General features: G+C 33.3%; 2 protein-coding genes and 1 long non-coding RNA gene across 3 annotated transcripts; 2 read left to right on the forward strand and 1 right to left on the reverse strand.

Annotated features, from left to right (window-relative positions):
* Positions 1-2,410: 2,410 nt before the first annotated feature.
* LOC132644178 (uncharacterized) lies at positions 2,411-3,109 on the forward strand. The gene is made up of 2 exons (XM_060360757.1): positions 2,411-2,472; positions 2,569-3,109. Exons 1-2 carry the CDS (start codon positions 2,411-2,413, stop codon positions 3,107-3,109), a joined length of 603 nt encoding a protein of 200 aa, XP_060216740.1.
* A 389-nt stretch (positions 3,110-3,498) lies between these two features.
* On the forward strand, positions 3,499-4,663 carry LOC132644179 (uncharacterized). Its single transcript, XM_060360758.1, has 3 exons — positions 3,499-3,604; positions 4,100-4,125; positions 4,256-4,663. The coding sequence occupies exons 1-3, from the start codon at positions 3,499-3,501 to the stop codon at positions 4,661-4,663; spliced, it is 540 nt and encodes a 179-aa protein (XP_060216741.1).
* A 10,366-nt stretch (positions 4,664-15,029) lies between these two features.
* Positions 15,030-21,458, reverse strand: LOC132644770 (uncharacterized). The gene is made up of 3 exons (XR_009583902.1): positions 21,204-21,458; positions 15,530-15,679; positions 15,030-15,446 (listed from the first exon to the last, which is right to left on the reverse strand). It is a non-coding gene; the product is annotated as an uncharacterized LOC132644770 (long non-coding RNA).
* Positions 21,459-24,159: the final 2,701 nt, after the last annotated feature.

The raw sequence follows: 24,159 nt of genomic DNA on the forward strand, positions 1-24,159 counted from the left end.
GGTCATCCATCTGTATTGTAGAAGCTCTTGTACATGTCTAGACTAGGTCCCGGGAAGTTACAAATTCTAAATTTATAAAGAGTGTCATTTTTGTTTACTTACTTAATGTTCTTTCCTACCAGTTGTTAAGTTGTAAAACGAGTTTTAACAAAGGTTTGGTCGGTAAGGGTTCGCCTGCCAGGTGGGATAAGGTAGGTGCCCGCACGATTCGTAAATTGGGTCGTGACGCCTAACCTTTCCTAAAATGTTAGGCCTTAAGGCACAGGTTTACCTTAAGGTCTAATTTTTGGTAAGAGTTTTCCTTAAGAAAAACCTCTGCCTGAATAGGCCTAATTTTGCTACAAACCTCTGCCTTGCAATTTTTTTTTTTACTGAGCCGAGGTTCGAAGCCGGAACCTCGGGGTATTAGGGGAAGTGCAAAAATTAAAGACCAACAATTTGAGGGCCAAAAAATTAAAGACCTGTGCCTTTGAAGGACAATCGTGCAAATGACCTTGTATTAATTGCACTGTTTGACCTCTTTTGAGGCCACTTTTGTCCCAATTAATCATAGCCTAAATTTTGCCGTTAAAGTTAGTTGAATGATTTTTTCTTTCTATCGACAAATTTAACCCACGGTGCTTGTGGGGGACATGATTTTAGTAGTAGCCTCAAAGAAAGCGTTTTGTGCAAATTCCCCGTGAAAATTCTCCATCATTTACAAGGGAGGGAGTGCACAAATACTCGATTATGGTGCTACTATTTAAGTTATATCCACACCTATATCTGAAATTTCATGTGGCTGAAGTTTAGTGTTTTTGCTTGACTTCGACCATATTTTTTTAAAGGCAAACTTACAGGAATAACTACCTTATTATAGGTTCTTACCATTAGTAGCTACCATTTTTATTATTACATTTTGTAGCTACCTTTCAAGTAATAGTTGTATGTATTGCGTGTTTTTGCATGTACTTAAATACATGCATAATCTGTATCTTTAAAACAAATCCCTTAATAATAGGCATTAACTGTGGGCTTAAATTAGGGAGATGTAATTCCTAATAATATCTTTCATAATATGTTCCATAATTTTAGCTTCCATTTCCTTCTTCAACCACGATTCTCCTTCTCTCTTCCCTTCTTTTTCAGAAGTAACGTAAATTCAAATTTCAAATGAATCAACAACAGAGGAAACACAAAACACAGAGAATACGATCATTCAAAAGGTAATTCGAAAATACATGTTTTCTAATTAAAAACACTTAAAATTCAATTTTATTTCCGTGTATTATGATTTGCACAGTTTTTTTTTCTTATTTGTCGAACTGTAGCAATTAATTTTTTTTTTTTTGGATTTCCTCTTTAGTTGATTCGTTATTTGCTCAAACGTTGTTTATTTGAACCAGTGATGAGCTGCGAATAAATTTTACGTATGTTTGAAAATATGTTTGAATGTAGTATTTATGTGTCGCTTATAATTAGTGTATTTGAACCAGTGGTGCAGATGTTTGCATGTGTTTGTGTATTTGAACAAGTGATGATCTGTGTATTGAATACACATACATTCAATTTCGTAAATATTAACTTTGTTTTACTGGTGTATTTGAAACAGTCATGTATATTCTTGTATGTATTTATGTATTAGATTCCGGGATATATATCTTTTGTATGTATTTATGTATTTGAGACAATGTTTCATATGCTGTTTATCATAAGTATTAATGTATTTGAAAGTATGTATATATTTGATTCTCTGAATTTGCTTATAGTTTTATTGGTTGACTTTCTCCATTGTTAATTGTTTACCATTACAATAATTTTGTGCATTATTTGATAATGTATTACAGGTTTTAATCAATCTCAACGAATTCATTCTTTTGAATACAAAAATGTCCACTGTATCATCATTGCTAAGACACTCTGGTAACTGGAACAATGAAAACTGTTATGTAAATTTCAAAATCGATGTTGTGGTTTTCAAAGAGTATTCGACGTATATAGATTTGTTACAATCTGTTGCAACTCAGTTGAATGTAGACACGCAAATAAAAAACATATACATCAAATATATAGTTGAAGGTAATGATATGCCGATGGAAATACACAATGATATAGGTGTGAGGGTGTATGTGGAATTGAAGAAAGAGAACAAACAGTTAGCTATGTATCCATTGTGCATAACTACAACTGATAAAAGCAGTGATAACTGTGTATATGGTGAAATTGTATTCAAGGAGAGGCTTTGCAACTTGGTTACACAAATCAAACGAATGCAATGGAAACAGTCAGGACTGTAGAGTTGGTGTCATCAAGTTGTGGCAATGCTGTTGTTGTATTCAAAAATGACACCAATCTGGTTATATCAGATAAGAACCAAAAAGAGGTGATTTTTTATTAAATCTACAAGGACAAAGATACATTAAAGGCTGTTATGGCGAATTATGCAATTTCCAACAGGTTCAATTTCCGTGCCGAGAGGTCTAATGTGATAAGGTAAGTTTAAAAGGTCTGAACTTATATATTTTAAGTTCACATATTGAACTGATGTATTTTAACTCAATGTATTTGTATTCATGTTTGTATTTGAAGCTATACACTAGTATGCGTTTCTGAAGAGTGTGATTGGAAATTCAGGGCATCAAGTGTTGGTAAAACGGAAATGTTCAGAGTTAGGGAGTTTCGTGACAAGCATATATGTCCGCTAAAAGATAAGGTTTATTCACAACGCCATGCGACAAGTTGGTTGATAGGTGGAGTCGTAAAGCCAAAAATAGCCAACCATAAGAGGAAATACACACCTAATGATATAGCGGAGGATGTCAAAAATGATCTTGGAATGTATGTGTCATACATGGTTGCTTGGCGGGCTAAAGAAAAAGCTATAAAGGATTTAATGGGTGAACCATCGGATCCTTACAACAAATTACCCGGATACCTATACATCATGGATAAAACATACCCGGGTTCACAAATAAGAATGCAGAAATCCGATGACAACGAGTTTCTGTATCTGTTTATAGCACTGTATGCATTTATCAAGGGCTTTGAGTGTTGTAGACCCATTGTGGTAGTAGACGGGAGCCACCTCAAAACAGCATTTAATGGAAAATTCTTTCAGCAAGCACGTTAGACGGTGCAGGTAAGTCAAATACACATATATAGTTGGTATGCAATGACATGAATAGGCCCACATACAACTTTGCTTATACTCAAAATGAATATATACAAACTGATTTTTTTTAATGCCACTGTATGTGCAAGTAATATACTTCCCTTAGCATATGGTGTGATAGATTCAGAAAATGATAGGTCTAGACGTAGTTCTTTGAGCAATTAAGGGAAGCTTATGGAGTAAAAGAGAACATGTGTATTGTATTTGATAGGCATGAAAGCATAAACAAAGCTATATCTAGAATTTTTCCAAATGTGCCACATTATGCATGCATATGGCATCTTTGGGGTAACGTATGTAAGAGATACAAGAAGAGTCATAATATGTTGAGTCCCGTGTTTTATGCAATGGCAAAAGCATACACACAGGAAGAATTTGATAAGTTGATGGGGAAAGTTGAGAAGGCAGATTTTCGGGTGGCAGAGTATTTGGAATTAGCAGGAAGAGAAAAAGGTGGGCTAAAGTGTATGCAACTGCTAACCAAGGATGGGCAATGACTTCGAAAATAGCAGAGTGTATAATCGTCACGTTGTAGCGGCAAGAGAGAGCTGCCTATATTTGATTTTCTAGAAGAAGTGAGGAAGATGTTTGGAAGATGGAATTATAATAACCGGAGAAACGGTACATACACGTTCACAACACTCGGTAAAAAGTTCCAGGAGATGTTGTCAATAAATGAGTACCTATGTTTACGTATGACGGTATGTTTCAGTTTAATTCGTTTAAACATGCTCGAATGAGATGAAATTATATTTAGCTGTATTTGACTGTATTTAGCATATGCAGTCTGTAGGTATGTGTCAAATAATTACATGTATTTGATATATTTGACTGTATTTATCATATGCAGTTTGTATGTGTGTGACTGTATTTAGCATATGCAGTCTGTATTTATGTTTCAAATAATTACATGTATTTGGTACCTATGACTGTATTTATCATATACAGTTAGTCAACTATGCATAGAATTAGCGGTATGTTTATGACTATAATGGTTTTATCTTCTAAACATGAACTTATATGTATTGGACTATAAGTAATATATGTATTTATTTGTATTTGACTGCTCAATGCTTAACAAAAACATCTAATGATCTTTTATAGGTCGAACCATCAACCGAATACTTGTACACAGTCTATGCTGCAGGAAGGAGCTTCATAGTTAACTTGGAAAACAAAACTTGCAGTTGTCGGATGTTTCAAATAGACGAAATTCCATGCCCACGTGCATGGGCTGTCACTAAGAAGAAAAATCTAACGGCTGATGATTATTGTTCTGAATTGTTCAAATCGCAGACCGTGGTGAAGACATATGATGTACCCGTCGATCCTCTCCCTCACGAGCGTGAATGGAAGATTCCTACGTACATATCAGAGGATGTGGTTTTGCCATCAAGATACAAGAGACCTCCTGATAGGCCAAAGAAAAAGCGTGATAAGCCATTAGTTGAATTGCTTCTTGGGAAAAAAAAGACATGCTTGCAGTACCTGTGGACAGACTGGACACAATAGACGTTCTTGTAGTAATGCTCCTAGAAGGAAGTAATTGTTTTTGTTTGTAGCCGTTTACATTTGTTAGATTAAATACGTTGTTGGTTTGCAATATTTGAATAAAGGGAATTCTGTTTGAATACTACTTGTGTGATATCTTCATTTGGAATTGAATTGGGCAGTTATCTCTTAATTTGTTCACGCATGAATATAAAACACTGATCAGTTCTTTCAAAATAATAGGCACACTTATTCTTTTAATATTTGGTGTATTTCAAAACTTCAAAAACAATGTTTAATAGATAAATACAACATGTATTTGATTGTAGTTTGAGTATATTTGAATGTGGCCCAATCAGTGCTAGTCACATACACTTGTTTAGTATTTACTCCAACATACATCAAATACATGTATTTGAATGTATCTGATTGTGGCATCTAATTGAATTACATGTGTATTTGATATATTTGGGTGTTTCTGAATATGTCACATTTAAATACAGACAGTCACACTTGTTAAGTAGATAACAACACGTACATCCAAATACATGTGGTTTTTGATGTATTTGAATGTATCTGACTGTGTCACATCTAAAATATAGCCATATATACACATACATCTAAACTTCAAAAACTTCAAAACACACAACATTGATAAGTAGACTAAGCTAAATGTTTCCATTAAAACTTGAGAAGATTGATAAGACATGGTCATAATTTGTCATCTTTTACTAAATACTTCTAAAATATTTGCTATAAAAATAGCCATGGTCTGAAATTAAAATTGAAAATTACTACATCACTCCTAAGTAACATCAATTGCGTAAACTTTGTCATAATCTACTGCAGACCTAACTGGTTTTGGTAGCGTCTCGATATCGCTCATGGCATGTTCATCGATCTTCCGTGTAGCATAGTCCCAAAGGAGTGCACCGTATCTAGTACGGAGCATCTTTTCATCGATTTGTGATGGAATACCTTCACCAGAGCTTAGATAATCAGCGAATGTTGCCACATACACACCACAATCCCTGCAAAATATATGACATAATTATATGAATGAATAACATTTATGAAAAATGCAATACAAGAAAAATACATACATGCTGGTAGGGTCTGGTTGCGGCTGATTTTCTACATACTCCGCTTGAATGTTGTCATTCTGTGACATGTCCATATATGTTGGGTGATTCATCCAATCGATGCCAATTTTTTTAGTGTAGAATCCACTGATGTGTAGATAATGTGGCAGAAGGGCAACGAGCTTTTGTATTTCTCTTTTAACAACTGCATTGTGGCCTGCGCCGCCTCGGTATGAGTTGTACACATAAAGTCGTTTGTCATAACTATAAAAAAATATATATATAAATACATAATATATTAAACAGTTGAATTTGTAAAGACTTAACTTAAAGAATCCAAATACATAAAATACCTGTCATTGAATGAAAGTACAACCAAAATCCAATGATTATTCTCTTTGATTGACAGGTATAAGAATATTGTCAACTGAATGCCACGGGACATTTGCATGAAAATTGTGACCCTTAACATATTGACATATGTCGTCTTCTTCTTTGACTACATTGGGTCCAGTTTTCGGGTTGTTATATGCAAAATACGTTTGATCAATCTTTTGCTTGAAGAGACAGTCAACAGTGGTGTATTTGAAAGTGCTTCTTGTGTCATACTTGCCTTTCTTTCGCAAGTAGTAGAAAATCACATCAATGTGCTAAAAATTGAAACAGACAAACAGTAAGAACATCAAACATAATCTAAAACATTGGAACAGTGTATTTTTGTATCTATATCTTTGTTGAAACTCGTCATTCCACAGTTGGCCACTCATTGATAACTGGTAGAACCAGTTTTTGTTTTCAACTACTGTGATGCCAAAATTATATGTATAATCTGCATCAATCTCAAAAGTTGCCATCTTCTTTCTGTAACGATCTTTGTTGTTCTTTCTACAAAAGGAGTATGCAAAATACATACAGTTAGTTGATTAAAAAATATAACTATGACTAAAAATATTTAACAAGGTAAAGAACATACTTGTTTTCATGCTTGACAAGCAGTCCCTTACGAATCCACGCCAAGTATTTGTCAAAAAGCTCTACATTGACTAGGCCGGTGATGGGATCTTCCACGAATGGATGCTTTTTAAAAAAAATACGCACTCTGATGAATTGTGAACCACCTGAAATATACAAATACATATGATCAAAAAAATATACATTGGAATACACAAAAATTTAAATACATTAACTATTGTTTGTAAATAATTTCCTGAAGCAGAGTCGTAATCTGCCATGAAAGGGGAAATTTGATATTTACTAGAACGCCTATTCCAGGCCACTGATGGATGCAAAACTATTCGTGTTTTGGGAATTTGGCTTGGAAGCAGCTCTTCGGGCAAGAAAACTTAAGAGACAGGTTGCACGTCCTCACCGAGTTTGTATGGTGTCTCAAAAACATAACGATCTATGTGTTTTACTGCACTCTTTTCATGAGAGGGGCCCGAAGAGAAGCCTGTGCGAGAAATATCAGCTAGGACTTCTGCTATGTCGGAGGAGTTCGTTGATACTACTGGCGCTTTATCAGATATGTCGTCTTTAGGAAAGTGAACTACGTATTCCTATTCATAAAATGGAAATACATTAATTACAGATAAAGATTTTGAAAAAAGTAAATTGATTTGATTTTTTGTATCGTTGATTCCTTGTGTTCTCCAGAAATATCACCACCTTCTTGAATCTCTTCAATAGATGCCTTTAATGTTTCCCCACTCCCGTTGCCATGATCCACTCCAATATCAGGCACAACAAACTGATGCAAACCAACTCCCTTGAAAAAATAGAGAAATTAAACAAATAAAGAAGTCAAATACATTAAATCAGTTACATAAATAGATTATAATACAAATATAAACAATGTTAAAATAAATTTACACACAAATACATACCCACAATCCAAAAAATCAATGAAATACATGAATCAGTAATTATAAGTATTTTCAAAGAACATCCAAATACATGAAAACAAAATTCAAGATACCAATAAACACATGACCCAGCAAACAGATGTATTTTGAAAAATACAATCCAATACATGGATCTAGTATTCAAAATATCAATAAATACTTGAACCAATAAACAGAAATATTGTCAAATACATCAAATATTAACTATGATCTTTGAGAGCAAAAAATACATTCAAAAACACAAAAAACGACTAAAAACACAACTACATCTAGGAATCAGAAAATATAAAGACAGTTAAATACAGGGAATTCACAAACAATACCTCTGTTGACGCTGCATGACCTGTATCAGTTTTCATTTGTAATCCAGCATCCTGGTGAACGTAGTCGTCGGCTGGCTGATGTATGTCAGTAAAATGCACATGAATCGGAGCCGCGCTATCAGTACCCTAGAGAAACAATATTTTTGTTAAATTTCATGTATGCATTGTATTCATAATTTCAAACAATTGTATATGTATAATTTTTTTATACCTTTTCTGAATTTTGATTCACTATAATATATTCAAAAACCTTTGCAAAGTTTTCGTTAATGACTTTGTGAAGATCCTTGAATTCGGCGAAAACCTAAAATTTCAAACAAGAAAATCATAAATTGCATTCCTTATTAAACAGTAATATAATACATAAATAAATAAGATAAAGAAAAAAAAAATCAAACTTACTTTCTTCTTAAACTCATTAAGTTCCTCCCTCAAACTTTTGATATCATCAGATTTGCTGGTAGATGGGACGTCAACGGGAATAGGAGAGGGGGGGGGGGTATTGGATATGATTGTTCCTTTTTCCTTGTTGAAGCATACCTAGTTGATGCCAAATCAGGACGTTTGGTCAATCGTCCACCACTCGGATGATTACTAGAGCGTGTAATTGGAGATGTTGTCTTCTTCACTGGCGATAGTACCGTTGGCATCTGTCTCGGCTTTTTGTGAGGTGAAGATTGTGATACACCTTTATTTTGAGGATGTTTAGCCACAGCCAAATGGGGCGGTGTGGAACTAAAGTCATCATATTCATCCTCAACCTGTTGTTGAGGTGTTGATTCAGATTTACTGGAGATATGTGGACGCAATCCAAGCTCCTCAATCTCATTGATGGTCGGCACAATATTCTTATAAGTAAGCCGGTCCTGGAAAAGGATCATACTTAAATATGTCAGATACAAAATACCAAATAGATGTGAATTGATGAATACATGTATTTGATTTAATGAAGAAATACACAAGTATACATATATGTTCAAATACATATGGATAACTGAATCCGAAGACAGTGAATTTGATTGACAGTTCACTGTTTGGTTCAGAGTACACAAATACAGTCAAAAAATATTTAAACATATGTTCAAATACATGATTAATCAATGGTTCAAACTCCGTGTATTTAACAGAACTTGAACATCCATGTTATAAATTCATATAACTGAAATACGCTTATATATTTGTCAGATAGTATATACAAATAACTATATAATCCTTGTATTTGTGCATTTAACTTATGAGAGAAAATTACCTCTGAGTCGTCATCTTTGAACATGCCAGTCATGAGATCTTTAAAATGTGGTGATTCATATTTGGTTTTTCAGTTGAAAATTCTGGGAATACGATCTCCATTTTTTACTGCCAAATTTGGGTAAACATTGGAGTAGCACTTGTATAGCCATGCTTGCATAGCAAACGGAAAACCTCGAAAACAGTAATACTGTTTCGTCTTATCCATCTTATGGTGAAGACTTCTGATCAAATCATCAAAGGCTTCCTTTCCCCATGTATAGTGTTTGTACCGCCCACTCTCTACCAAGTCAAAATGAAGCCTTGGAATGATGACATTGTGTTTCTCACTGGATAAAATGTATGTATGAATAAAAATCAGTAGTGCAGTCTTTACAGCATCTCCATCTGCATCATCATCAACGCCCCAATTCAGATCCATGAAGCATTCAAGCAGATCACCTTTTTTCACACTTTTATTGGAACCCCCAAATAAGTATCCAAAAGTCTGTTTTTATTAGTGTGAGAAACAATTTCTTCACCGTAGCACTTTAACCCAGTCATTAATGCAAAATCAAAAAGACTAAATGTCAATTCGAAACCATTAACATCAATAACAAAAGCATTGGTATTACTTTTCTTCAGCTCTCTGACCATAAAACACCTGAACATCTGTGGTTAAACTTCACAGTGCTACATCTAGAGGTATTTTCCAAATATAGTCTCAGAAAAGAGTTGAAACTGTCTATCGGTAAGCTTGTCATTCAATTTTTTTTTAATTTTCGGGTTCATGTACGAAGCATATCGTATTGCATGACTGGGAGGATATTGGACAAAGAATTTATCATCATGAAAAAGAAGGGAAGAGAGAAGCATTCAATAAATGCCAAAACTGATAATCAAATACACACTTTTATGTAAAAATACATCTTTACATATATGTTCAAAATACAAACAGTAACAAAATACATAAATACCTTGAAAATAATCTTATACATTGTTCAAATACATGATTTAATCTTTGGTTCAACCTCCTATATATGTAACAGCTAATTAACATCGACAATAAAATACAACTAACTCAAACTCAAAATTTAGAGTCAACCATACATACATTCAAAATGCATGTATACATATGATTAAAATACACATGTGTATATGTATTTAAATGTGTCTGTAGTTGAATATCAATTGATCACTTGTTCAAATACTTTCAAAAAAAATATTTATACATGTGTTCAGATACATCATTCGTTAATGGTTAAAACTCACATATATTTTCCAGAAATAGAACATCAACAATAAATATACATGTAACTCAAACAGAAAACTGAGATTCAACTACACATACATTCAAATATATGCTTCTCAGTTCATCAACTTTTCAAATACACAACATACCTTCAAAATACATGATTCGTCGATGGTTCAAAGTACGATAAATTTAATAGAAATTGAACATCAACAATAAATACATATAAAATTCAAAGAAAAATACTGAGATTCAACTAAACATACATTGAAAAACATGTATACATATGTTCAAATACTTGCTTCATCGCTGAGTCAAACTCTTCATGTGCTTCTGATTTAGGTTGTACAGCTTTTTTCCCTTTGCTAACCGATGCTTCAGCACTAATCTTTCTCCTTTTCATCTTTTTTTCGGTATCTATTTGCTTTGTTGATTTTGTAATTACCGGTTTTCTAAGCCTTTGCATGTGGGAAGGATCATGAATCTTCTTCGTCCTTCTTTCAGCAGCCACTCTTTCGGCAGAACCTGCAACAACAACATGTTGTTGTTGAGAAATCCTCAAATCAAAAGGTTATCGTAAGCATGAAGGGGCTAAATTAAATGAAATATGTTCTTTTTATACATATGTTTAAAAAGCACTTACCTAAGTTTCAAATTTAGGATAATCAATATTTTGAACAGTAGAAGGTATACCTCGAGTAACCATGTTTGATTTTGTTCCGTCTACCATTAATGTATAAGTTTGATACTTCAATTTTCTCGAAACCCTAACAATTTAATACTTCAATTGTCTTGAAATTGGTGGAAAAGAAAAAGACTAATAGAAGAAAATACACTAATAGAAGAAAAAATCTACCCAATGACACCTTCCCCAGAAATTATGGAACAATATTTTGCTGATGTTGAATCGTGAAGGAGATAATGGAGCAAAACACAGTGAAGAATAATGAAGAATGAGAGAGAAATCGAGTTGATTAATGATGTAACCGTTAAAATTGGGATATGGTGATATAGGAGCGTCTAATACGGTAACTTGCTAAGTGTATTTAACCGTGTATGTGTACCAGTAACCCTAAGTTACTGGTATAGCTATGGACGGTAAATAAAAAGAATAAATTAGTTACTAAATATAAATAAATGAAAGGGTAGTTATTATCATTAAATAGGTCTTATAAGAAGCTACCGCGAGTAATTATTCCTTTTTTAAATAGTCTATTGACTGAAATATTTTCAGTTCGTTACCATATTTTCGTTGGTCATCGAATTCGAAGATTGTGGACTTAGATCATGTTTGGATGGGCTTACGACTTTTTGCTTATAAATCAAAAATCATAAATTAAGAATTCTAACTTATGACTTCTGGCTTATTTTTATTATTTTGGCTTAAAAACAAATGCTTAAAAAAAATATTTTATTTTACCAAACACTATAAAAGTGCTAAAAGCACCTAAAATAAGTCAATCCAAACAGGCTTTTAAAAGTGTTTCTTTCAAGGATTTTTATTTGATATGTTTGAAATCGGAGGGATCTTTCCTCGAAAAATAAGCCAACACCGTTGTGGGCTTTAAGGACCTTCGTCTTTACTGGTCAAAATACTCGGTCCAAGGTGCCGTTCCAACTTCCAAATACTTCCCTCCTTTCCAATTTCTTTGTCATACTTGGCAAAAAACAACCAAGTATTTCAATACTGATCAATGTGGTGTTAGCGTAAAGAATAAATAGGGAATAATTAGTTAATTACTCTAAGTATTAATGTTTTGTTAAAGTGTAAAAATATTAATATGACATGTAAACATGAATAGAGGTAGTACAATTGAGTATCATTTCGATACCAGTCTAATAGCCAATAAAATGGGTAAAAAAATAAGAGATTAGAGTTTAAATTTTAAAAGATAATTACATTAGTTAATTATTTATTCACATATATATTCAAACTTTGATGAATAAAATTATTCGATACATGTGTTGATGAAAGATAATAGGTATTCAATTATCTGCCCAAAAGTTTATTTGACATATATCTGATATCTATACTAACGAGAAATAATAAGTACTCGATAAAAAAGTTAAGATACATGCAAATTGAATCAAACATTGCCATTAGAGAAAGAAAAAAAAATAGAGCATCATTTTGCAGCTTAAAAACGTTGACTACGTGTTATATACTTATTTTGTTAATTGATTGAGCCCTCCACCCACCCACCCCCGCGACCAGTCAACCAACCAATCAAACCTAACCAATGCGGTCAAGTATATACAAAGAAAAAGAAAAACTGGACCCATTCAGCCCGTGTATAATTATGATTCAAGAAACTTTAGAAAGCAATAAATTTAAGAAAGTGTAAAATGAACGCTCATGGAAAGACAAATGGTCAAACCAAAACAAGACTATAAAGGACCTTACAGGCTCATTCCATTTCTCTCAAATTAACCTGCAAATCCTACTTTTTTTTCCCCAAGAAATTAAATACTTAGAAGAAAAGATAAGTAGAGAAGAATTGAGAAATGGGGAAGTACGTAGAGTTATTGGATGCGGGAATTAGAATTGCAGCTAGATTTAATTCTCACTGTCCTCAAACTTCGCGAATGTATTATCGTCCTCCTTCCAAGCTTGATGAACAACAATACTACGATGACCACCACCATAATTACGGTGTTTCTCAAGGCGGAGCAACTGGGGGCTTATCGGATATGATGGGGTTATTTTTATCAAAGAGGATTATTGATACTACTGATTTCATTCTTTATACTGTATGCTAGACGCAATTCGTCTAACATGGAAACATACTAATTTTATTCTTTATTCATTCTTAATTAGTACATACAAGGATAGCAAAGAATTAAACCAATTGTTTGATGAGATACTGTTCAGCCTTGCGGCTTAAATACTGGAAGAGGAAATTTTAATTTTTTGGGTTCGAATAATAGAATGACTGTGATATCTTCGTAATATTTCATTTAACGTGTGTGATTCAGAATCAAATTGAACCCAGTTCATTCACTACAAAAGAAATTAGGATTTCTGGCCGGTGGCTAAACGGCAAAATTTGGCAGAATATTGCAAAAAAAAAAAAAAAAAATCGACAAAAAAGACGACCCTTAATAAATGCCGGTGGTGTAAGTCAAAAGGTCATTATAAGCTAATTTGATTAACTTATAAGCTTAGCCAAATACCCTCTACGTGATATTAGAGAAGTATCTAGTTATAACCAACTCCTCCATTAGTTTTAGATGCTACTACCAGTACTGCCCAGTTGAGAAGAGCAAGCTGAGGAACACAATATTTGAATTTGGCTGCTTAACTCTGTGGTTCATCCTATCCTCTATCCATCCTTCTCTCTTTCGTATGGGTGCGCTATGTCATGTCCTTAGTCTTCAATTAAGCGCACGTGTCAAATCAGCTTAGAATACTACACTCAAGATCCCTAAGGGAATAGTAATTAAGAAAGACGAGAAATTTGCTAGAAGGGAGTTTTTTATTATACAAGACTTGATTGATTTTTTTACTTGATGTTTTTACAAATGAATGCCCCTCTATTTATACTACTCACCTAGGGGCTAATTGGTAAATAATACTCGCTCTGTCCCAAAAAGATTGTCTTCGTTTCCTTTTTAGTATGTCCCAAAAAGATTGACACTTTTCTATAATTAGAAACAATTTAACTTTATGAGATGATTTACAGCCACACAAATATCTAAGGCTTGTTTTGAACTACACATTTCAAAAGTCTTGATTTGTTTCTTAAACTCTGTGTCAAGTCAAACTAAGACAATCTTTTTGGGACGGAGGGAGTTAGAGGTGTACAAAGTAAACCGACAAACCGCACCAAACCGATAAACCGAGTCAAACCGAGAAAAAAAACTCGATTAGTGGTTTGGTTTGATTTGGTTTGGTGTTGAAAAAAAAACCCGATCATAATTGGTTTGGTTTGGTTTTAGCTAAAAAAAGTCAAACCGAACCAAACCAACCCAACATTACATGTATTCAATTTTTAAAATATTTTATACATAAAAATATTTATTTGTAATGTAATTTATAAATATTTCTTAATTTTTTTCGTAGTTTTTTATCTATTATCATATTATTTAAGCTTGAACTTAGAATTTTGAATGTCAATAAGTTTTATATCTTATGGATGTTAGTAACTCATATAAAGTCCACCAAAACCAACTCAACACTAATACTAACAAAAGAAATTCAATTTACCACTAGTAATGAAAATAATGTTGGATATCTATTCTTTAGTTTTGTATTATTTTTTTAGAGAGTGAAAATACATAACTTAAGTTTTTTTTCTTGTCATGTAATTAATACTTATTAGCCGTACTTATTTTAGCATGAATTAGTATTTTTAGATTATGGTCATTTTCTTTGTGGCTTATTAATTAGCAATATTTATTTTAACCAATTTTATTATCTTTTGTTGAATATTTTATTACAATGTCATCACTCTTCTCGCATTTTGTGTTATTTTCTTATGAAACACCTTAATTATATAGTTGTATCTTACTAGAACTAAAGAAATATTTGAAGTAAAAGTTATATATTTTGTATCAAGACTATTCCAAAAAAAAACCCGAAAAATCTGAGAAAACCGAATAACCCGAGAAAATCCGAGGTTGAAAAACCGAAATTTTATTGGTTTGGTTTGGTGTATAAATTAAAAAACCCGATGCAATTGGTTTGATTTGATGTTTAAAAAAACCGAACCAACCCGGTCCATATACACCCCTAGAGGGAGTAATTGTTACACAAGTCCCTCAATATTTACAAGTAGGTCCCGTCTCTATAATTCTCTACATGCCTAGAATATTCTAAGGCTTCTCAAGAAAGTCTTCTTAGATATTTTACAAGAATCTAGAGTCTTTCCAAGAAAACTCTCAATGGCTCTAGAATCTTCCCACAAATGCTAGCATCTTTGCCATGTAAGCATCCACATGTCTAAAATATGTGCTTATGTGGCAAGATGACTTGGAAGGTCATCACAGCTAGCTCGAAAAACTCGTAAGTTTCTTTTCCTACATGCATAAAGAGAAATTTAATAAAAATTCGATTGAGTATAGCATTAAATACATATGTTTGAATTTTAGTAAGTACTTACCAAGCCTCGTGTTAGTAAAGGAGATTAAACCTCTTATGGGCACGCTAGCTCGACCTTTGCTCAAGGCTCAAGCTTTCTTATTCACGTTTCATGAATTTTTGCCATTTTCACCTCTAGAAGTGACTGTTACGATTCCCAAACGGGAAAGCCCTGAAATTTAACTACGGAAAATAAGGAAATGAAACAAAGAAAAGAAAGGATAAAAATTTGATTTCTCATTCAACATAGGTGAAAATGAACGAGTACAAAATCATTTAAAGGAATCCAAAATAACTTCTTACCAAACTAGACAAGTGGCTACCAATCAGACTATCAACCTTTAGGGACTGACTATCATTCTATCAATCTAAACTAAAAATAAAAATAAAAACTTTCTGAACTAAAAACCTAACACCAACATAAGTCAATTTCAGCCTGATCTCAAATCTAACCCAATTGCTACAATGACAAATACTCTTACCAGTTACCAATTAATTCTTTGAATTTCTGCTCATATGCCTTCACTTTTGCCTAGTTTTTGCTTTTTGTATTGTTCAATTCGTTTATATATCCTTCTTGTTCAGCAGAACAAACAATTTACATTTGTCACTTGTTAATTTTCATTTTAGTTCATCTACCTTCTGATACCTCTCATTAGCTTGCTTCACCCTAGTAATTAACAGAATTTCTCTTCTTCCAACTTAGTTACATTCTCATTAGTAGATTCCTCACATTCTAGAAAAATCTCTCAAGTTTGCTACTCTTGGGATTATAAATTATATATCAACATACTTGTAGGCTAATACCCCAAAGAAACTTCCTTTGAAGGGATCAAACTACTTGCCCCGATTTCCAATCCAAAGGACGAATTATTTCAATTTTCAAATTGCATTAATATTTGGGCACCATTCTGAAGCTCAGAACTTTTGAGGGGTCCTGTCCACATGTTGGTTATGTGTAAATATAAATACAAGGAATAATTTATATGGAGTAAATAAATGAAAGAATTGTTATACGGTGAGTCGGTGATTAATAATGCAGAGATTGAGATGGTGTGGTTAGTATAATGAAGGGAGTATTGTTATGCATGAATTACTTAAGGGCTTTTTTTGTAATTAAATAGTTTAGTCCCCGTGTTATACTAATACATGTATTCTTAATTTATATTTATCATGTATAAAATAATATATAGATTCTCGTACAACTTAATACCGATATTATTTAATATAGTGACCAAACGGTCTAAAATTATGTAGGAAATATTTTCTTATACGACCCACTAAACACTGCATAAGTTATGCAACAATTACTTTTTCTATTTCCTCTAACCAAATATATTAAAGAGAAAATACATCGAAACTCTCCTGAAGTTAATACTTTTTTTTTTCAATAAGACACCTAAACTTAGCAGGGTCCTATTACTCCCTTGAACAAATTAAAAGTGGTATAAATACCTCATTTCTCGGCCAATCCCAACTATTTCAAAGAAAATGCAAATCACACACCAATCATTACTTGCCACGAGTTAAATTTATTTAATTTTTATTCACTATTTTCATTTACCTTTTTTCTCATTTTATTTTATTATTATTTTTCTCTCTCCTCCTCCAATCTTCGCCATGCCCATAATCCAACTCATTTTGTTCCTTGCTGCCGGCCACGGCGCAACTACCACCACTGCCACTGTTATATCACGACCTCCACCATATCTACCACCAAACTACCGCCAAACCAGCACTAGATTAAAATCAACAAACTCAAATTTTAGAATTCAAAGCAACAACCAAATCACAGCAAAAACATTTACTACCCATTGGCATTCCGATGAATATACTGATCATGCCCAGTTTTCATAAATCTGTAACAACAATTAAACAAGAATACAACTTTAAATGTATTGGAAGAACCACCATTCCATCTCCAATCACAAATAGCACTAACCATCACCAAATCAAACTTTGAAAATTAAAAATCACCTTCAAACCACCATTCCATCTCCAATGACTTACCCCAAACTCCATAACAAAAATCAAAAGAAAAAAAAAGACAGATGAATCGGAAAAGTCTATAGAAGAACGATCTGAAGAAACAGAGGAAAAAAAAGAAAAAAAAAGGTTAACCAATTGGGTCTTTAGTGAAGAACATAAGGAAAAAGAAAATATTAAAAAAGTAAATAAAATAAATAAAGTAAAAAGGAAAAGGTATTTTTAATGAAACAAATGCATAAATGAATAAATTATTTTTTTTTCTTATCTCACGCGCTATTGGAGAGTGAAATACACTCTACATGCCATGGGGCTCATAAGGAGGTGATAAATTCACTTTGAACAAGAATAAGGGGTGTTAGGACCCTGCAAAATTTAAGTGTCTTTTTAAAAAAAATGTTATAGTTGAAAGGGGTAACGATGTATTTTCTCAATAATATAATTATATGATGGGGTTACTTTTTCAGACGATTCCACCGATAAAGGTAATGACCAATTCTCAATTGTGGTAATGCATTTAAAGAATATAAAAACTTACCATAAGTTAAGGAAGCAACAAATTAATAAACATGTGAAACGAAAGATCATGGAAAGAGACAAACCAAAGACAACTATATATTGGCTAGGATTTTTTATTTTTTTTTATTAAAATGGTGTCCTTTGAGGGACCAATTCAATAAATGCGTTTGTCAGAATTTTGTTAATCAAAATGGTGAAAACACACCCCTTGTGGAGCACCTTAAGTGCGGTTTTCACGTCTAAAAATGGACGGTCTGTTAAAAATATTTACACTGAATGTTATTTGAAAACCATGAGCCTTCAGTTGATAGTTTAAACTTTGGAGATAGGCTCATTTATTGTAAAGCATCTTCAGTTGAAATTTGAAAAATTAGAGAAGTTGAAAAGTTAATTTTTTTGCAGTGATATGACATAGCAAGGCAGCCTTTCCAAACTTAAAGACTCATAGTGTACAAGGCACCTTCAGTGAACTTAGAAAAACGCCCTTAGCCTAGAAAGCCTTCCCTTAGAGAGCCTTCAGCATTATTTTCTTGTTCTTCTTTATATGGAGCCGAATACATTGTCATGTATATTCAGTTCACAAAATTAGTGTACAACCACACACTTCAATATGAATTTTTAGAAATAAGGTAAGTGATTTTTTTCATAGTGTATTGCTCTTCCCATTTGAGTAAATAAATTACTAATAACAGACATATTTTTACAGGTCTAAAAATGTGAAATGAATGTCGTGTTAGAGTTGCATTGTATGGGGCAGCGATATAATATATGAATTTGACACATTTAGATATAGCGGTGGTGCTCGTGCTGCTGTTAAACTTCCATTAAATGTTGAATATGATTGGTTAGTTAGAAACTTGCATATTAGAATGAAAACTAATCCGAATGAATTAAGGCTTGTTATTTCGGGTAGATGGTCATTTTCCACTGTTAAGGGTAATGCTCGTTATTCTGAAATTCTCATACTTGACAATGAGTCTTTGCAAGATTTTATGGTGCTGATACGGTGCGTTATATGATGAATCTTGATCTGCTAGAGATGTATATTAAAACAAAAGTGTTGGATGTTGTTGAGCCCGCACGTAATCTAAATGTTCCCTCTTTGAATTTTGTTGCACCCTCTTTGAATCTTAATGAGCCCCCTTCTGATCTTTATGAACCATCTGCAGATATAATGAGTAGTTTTCCAAAATTTCAAAGTTTTTATGAGCTTCTTGTCACATAGTACAACACTACAAGTTGATGTTCCATCCAATAGCTATGGCCATGGATGTACTAACTTTGGTACAAATTTTGATGTCGATTATTATAATTGTTATGATTTTGGAGATGGTGCAGGAACTAGCAGGTCCCCTCAAGTACGGGACATTCCAATAGTTACTGAAATACAGGCTAGGATAGAAGTTGATGCTCATGCTGATGAAGGGGGTGATGATTCTGACAGCGATGCCTCGAATGATGCATATGAGTCGGATAAGATGGGTGACTCTGGTGAGGATAGTGATAATGAGCAACAGAGAGTTCACCGTATGGAAATCCAAAAGAAATTATTGGACTTCAACATTTTAACTCGGGTGAATGGTTGTATACAGATCAATCGACGACGGAGCTAAATGTTTTTAAATGTGTTCAGGACATTCAAACTTTGTATAAAAGGTTTTAAAAGATGCAAACCTGTCATCTCCACTGATGGTACACACATTTATGGAAAATATGACTTAAAGATGTCATTAGCAATCTACCGCCCTGAAATTCTCTATCAAGCTCTACTGGTGCCTAACTTAGAAGATCTACCATACGCATCTGCCATGCTACATGATCTAGGGTAAGAACTGTCCCCGTCACTGGTAACCCATTGACTGACAGCCCATATAATACAACCACGTCTTGTAATGTAATCGCGGTCTGCCCAAACCTAAGATGAAATGTGTGCATTTCTGGTCGCCATATTTCGACCAAAGCATTGATCATAGCATGATCAAGTGGCGTGTGTCTGGTTGTGTATATACCGTAAAATTCACAATCGAGCAAGTAACGACACACACGCACATGCAATGGATATATCATTATGTGGTCCCAAGATTCACCATCATACCGGTGACACGTCAGTGTTTCACATGTACCATTGTTCCAGATGTGCTCGCTGCGATGATCAACTTCCCCTATAAGGACACTAGGATCAAATGGACGTGGATGCACCGTAGGTGACACCATAAGACCTAAAAAGTCAAGTTAAATGATAGTAATATTAAGATGATTTTCTTTTCATTTTTTTTCAAATAATATTTTCTCTCGTAATAATTTATTAGTTATTGGTAGATAATTTCTTAGATCAGTATGTTAAAAATATTAACATTTTGTTAATAAATAAGGAGAAGATGTTTACTTAAGAGTTGAGACACGTAATAATAAAGTATTAAACAAAACCAAACCCATTAAATCGGTCTTTTATCGCTTCGGTTTTCATCGGGCTGTTTGGGTTATTTCGATTTTTTAAAATTCAGATTCAATTTTTAGTAGTCTACAAAATTAAGATACATTCTAGTCTTCCATTATTCTACTCTGCAGCACTATTTGTGTTGAATGGAAAAAAAAATACTACTACATGTTTGGAGACTTGTAAAGTTGAAACATCAGCAGAAAAAAATAATGTCTATATCTTTTTTCTCTTCTTAATGAAATGTGAAAATAGTTACGCAATTAGAAATAAGGACAACACAACGAAGAAAAAAAAGATGACCCAAAGCAAAGTAGCAAATACTAGACCAAATTGAAAGGGTTGCTTTTAGTTGTTCTGGTTTCGTTATTCTTCTGATTAATTTTTCTCCTCTTTGAGTGGTTACTTTTAAATTAGCTCAATAGATTAGAGACATACACTTAAAATGACCGGTGAATATTTGTTGAGGCAATTAGCCACCACCGAGTTTGAGTTCATTTACGAGGCAACAGAGTGGGAAAGAAAGGCGGAAATCAATGTCGAAGAGATGGAATGGTGGAGATGGTGAAATTTGAAGCAAATGGAGGGATAACAAATGGGTATGATGGTTAATAATATTAAAATTTTATAAGACAAAATCAGCAATATAATATGAATAAACACAACAATGAATAATTAAATATGGTAACAAATTAATACACAAATTAGAAAAGTAATAAAGTACAAAAAAGTAAAAATAAAAGCAAAAGGTTACCTCTTGAAGATACGCTTTCTGATTTGAACGGTTGATTAATGCACAAATTATTCGGATAGAATTGATCTCCACCTTCCAAATAATGTTTTGAAAGTTTTTTTTTTTTTTTTCCTTTTTGTTGTTTATGGAGAGCTTTCTTGACAGAAATAGGGAAAGGAGGGAACCTCAGAAAAGTGGTGGGGAAGAGAGAGATATACCATCATTTATTAAGAAGGCTCTCTAGGCTAAAGGCATTTTCGCATGAGTCTCTAGGTTTGGAAAGGTTGTCGTGTTATGTCATATCACTGCAAAAAAAATTAACTTTTCAAATTCTCTGATTTTTTTAAATTTACACTGAAGGTGCTTATTATAATAGATGAGTCTTTTTCTAAAGTTTAAAATATTCACTGGAGGCTCATGATTTACAGAGCACCTTCAGTGTAAATATTTTTAACAGACCATCTATTTTTAGATGTGAAAACGGCACACTGAAGGTGCTCCACTAGGAGTGTGTTTTCACCGTTTTGATTAACAAAATTTTGACAAACCCATTTATTGAATTTGTCCCTCAAAGGACACCATTTTGATAAAAAAAAATTCATTGGCCGGTAAGGCTCATTCAAATTGTCACAACTTAGAGATATTTCTTTCTCTGTCTTCCAGTTTTATGGGCCCTGAAAACTGGAACGCTTTATAGCAATTTTTCTTGTTGTTAATTTTCCTTTAGTTTCTTTCATTGTCTCTTCCAAGAAAGTTTTTTATAATTGAATTGAGAAATGGGGAAGTGCATCGAGCTGTTGGATGTTGAAATTAGAATCGCTGCTAGATTTAACTCTCGTTGCCCCCAAACTTCGCGGATGTACTATCATCCTCCAAGCAAACATGACGAAGAATTCAATTTCAGCCACCAGAGTTACGGTACTTATTGTGGCAGCGCAACCGAGGACTCATAGACTACATTGGGGCTTTTTTTCATTAAGGCTAAAGTTAGAATTGATACTACTGTTTAGGTTTTTCTCACCGACATTCAATGGAACTGAAAATTTTTCAATGGGAAAATAGTAATTTTTTAGCAGTGAACCGTCTTTATAGAAATAAAATCTCTAAAATCATGAATAATAAGTCTAGAAATTTTGACAAAATATTTTGATACTTTAATGCACCGTTTACGACAAAGAATATTATAAACATGTATATTATAATTAAAAGATCTTCATTGGCATACAAAGTGTGAAGAAGCTAGCATTTGGTATTAAAGTTTCTACGAATAAAGTTTTCCGTCTTGTATAAAGAATATATATCAAAGTTAAGTTTTCCATTGAAAATATTTCTATAACATTAAGAAATTAAAAAAAAAAAGGATAAATTTTACCTATAAAACATATAGGTGTATAACATCGATTCACTATAAAAGCAAAAAAATATCGAAATAAACAAGATTGTTATAGAGAGGTCTGACTATACTTTTTTCAGCTCTCTCTGGGCTTTCAACAATGAGATCTCAAAAGACGATTCTTGAGATCTCAAAAGACGATTCTTTATCCACTGTTTTGCTAACCTACTACATGATAGTTTAGCACCCTCCCCAATTTTAATTTTTCTTAAATATCCTTAATAATTATTTAAACAGCATAATTTTAAGAGGAAGCAGATTCAATTAACGGAAAAGGGTCAAAATTACCCCTGAACTTTCATAAATAATTTATTTATACCCTTCGTTATACTATTGGGCAAATTGTGCCCTTACCATTATACTACGGCCCAAATATACCCCTGAACTTTCGGAAATAGTTTATTTATACCCTTCGTTATACTATTGGGTCAATTGTGTCCTTACCGTTATACTATGTGCCAAATATACTCTTGAGTTACACAGTATGCCACGTGTCACAATCACAATGGCCCAACCCACTTTCTCCTATAATTACACCCAAATTAAATTAATCACCGGATTTGACCCGTCACTTTATTTCACCCAACCCGTTTTGTTTATTTCAAACCCAAATAAAGTACTCGTACCCGTTTTGTTTATTTCATTACAGGTTTCGTTTCTGTAAAACATGGTAGTATACAAAATCAAAACCCAAATAAAAAAAATCACCACATTAATAGGATCGTTACAGTAACAAAAGCAAATTTATCCTTTCTTCACAGAAATGAAAACAATGCAAAGAACTCAGGCAGAGGAGAAGAGAAAAGAAACAGAAAAACCATTCTATCCCAGGAAATCCATCATGGAATAGTCGAGCCTGTTCCTCTCGACTTAATTCATCAATGGACCACCAAGCAAGTATCCTGCTTATTGAAAATACCAACACATACTAGCCATCATTTAATTGCAGTTTCATGAATCACCATTCATGTGACAGTTAAAACCAAAAAGTCATCGTGTTATGCATAATTTTATGATCTTTCATTTTGGATCTACCATGTTTTACAGAAACGAAACCTGTAATGAAATAAACAAAACGGGTACGGGTACTTTACTTGGGTTTGAAATAAACAAAACAGGTTGGGTGAAATAAAGTGACGGGTCGGATCCAGTGATTAATTTAATCTGGGTGTAATTATAGGGAAAATGGGTTGGGCCATTGTGATTGTGACACGTGGCAGACTATGTAACTTAAGGGTATATTTGGTCCATAGTATAGTGATAAGGGCACAATTGGCTCAATAGTATAATGAAGGGTATAAATAAATTATTTCTGAAAGTTCAGGGGTGTATTTGGCCCATAGTATAACGGTAATGGCCCAATTGTCCCAATAGTATAACGAAGGGTATAAATAAACTATTTCTGAAAGTTTAAGGGTAATTTTGGCCCTTTTCCGTTCAATTAATCCTTTGCCTCCATCTAGGCTCTAGCTCTGACTTTTGCCTCAACCTCTCTAATCTCAAAAGTTTTAGGGTTGTCCATGTTTACTCCTAGTTAGTAGTGTGGTGCAAGTTGCAATTCTGGCAAGCGTGGAGGTCTTTAGT

Source organism: Lycium barbarum, chromosome 6 (assembly GCF_019175385.1).
Source record: "Lycium barbarum isolate Lr01 chromosome 6, ASM1917538v2, whole genome shotgun sequence".
In the NCBI taxonomy this organism is placed as follows: domain Eukaryota; kingdom Viridiplantae; phylum Streptophyta; class Magnoliopsida; order Solanales; family Solanaceae; genus Lycium; species Lycium barbarum.

What these genes read in the sequence shown, in the direction of transcription:
- LOC132644178 (XM_060360757.1), top strand. Translation starts at nt 2,411, where the DNA reads ATGGCGAATTATGCAATTTCCAACAGGTTCAATTTCCGTGCCGAGAGG. An exon ending in GAGAGGTCTAATGTGATAAG is followed by an intron (nt 2,473 to 2,568) that starts GTAAGTTTAAAA and finishes TTGTATTTGAAG; the next exon opens with CTATACACTAGTATGCGTTT.
- LOC132644179 (XM_060360758.1), top strand. Translation starts at nt 3,499, where the DNA reads ATGGCAAAAGCATACACACAGGAAGAATTTGATAAGTTGATGGGGAAA. An exon ending in ATTAGCAGGAAGAGAAAAAG is followed by an intron (nt 3,605 to 4,099) that starts GTGGGCTAAAGT and finishes TATCATATACAG; the next exon opens with TTAGTCAACTATGCATAGAA. An exon ending in AACTATGCATAGAATTAGCG is followed by an intron (nt 4,126 to 4,255) that starts GTATGTTTATGA and finishes GATCTTTTATAG; the next exon opens with GTCGAACCATCAACCGAATA.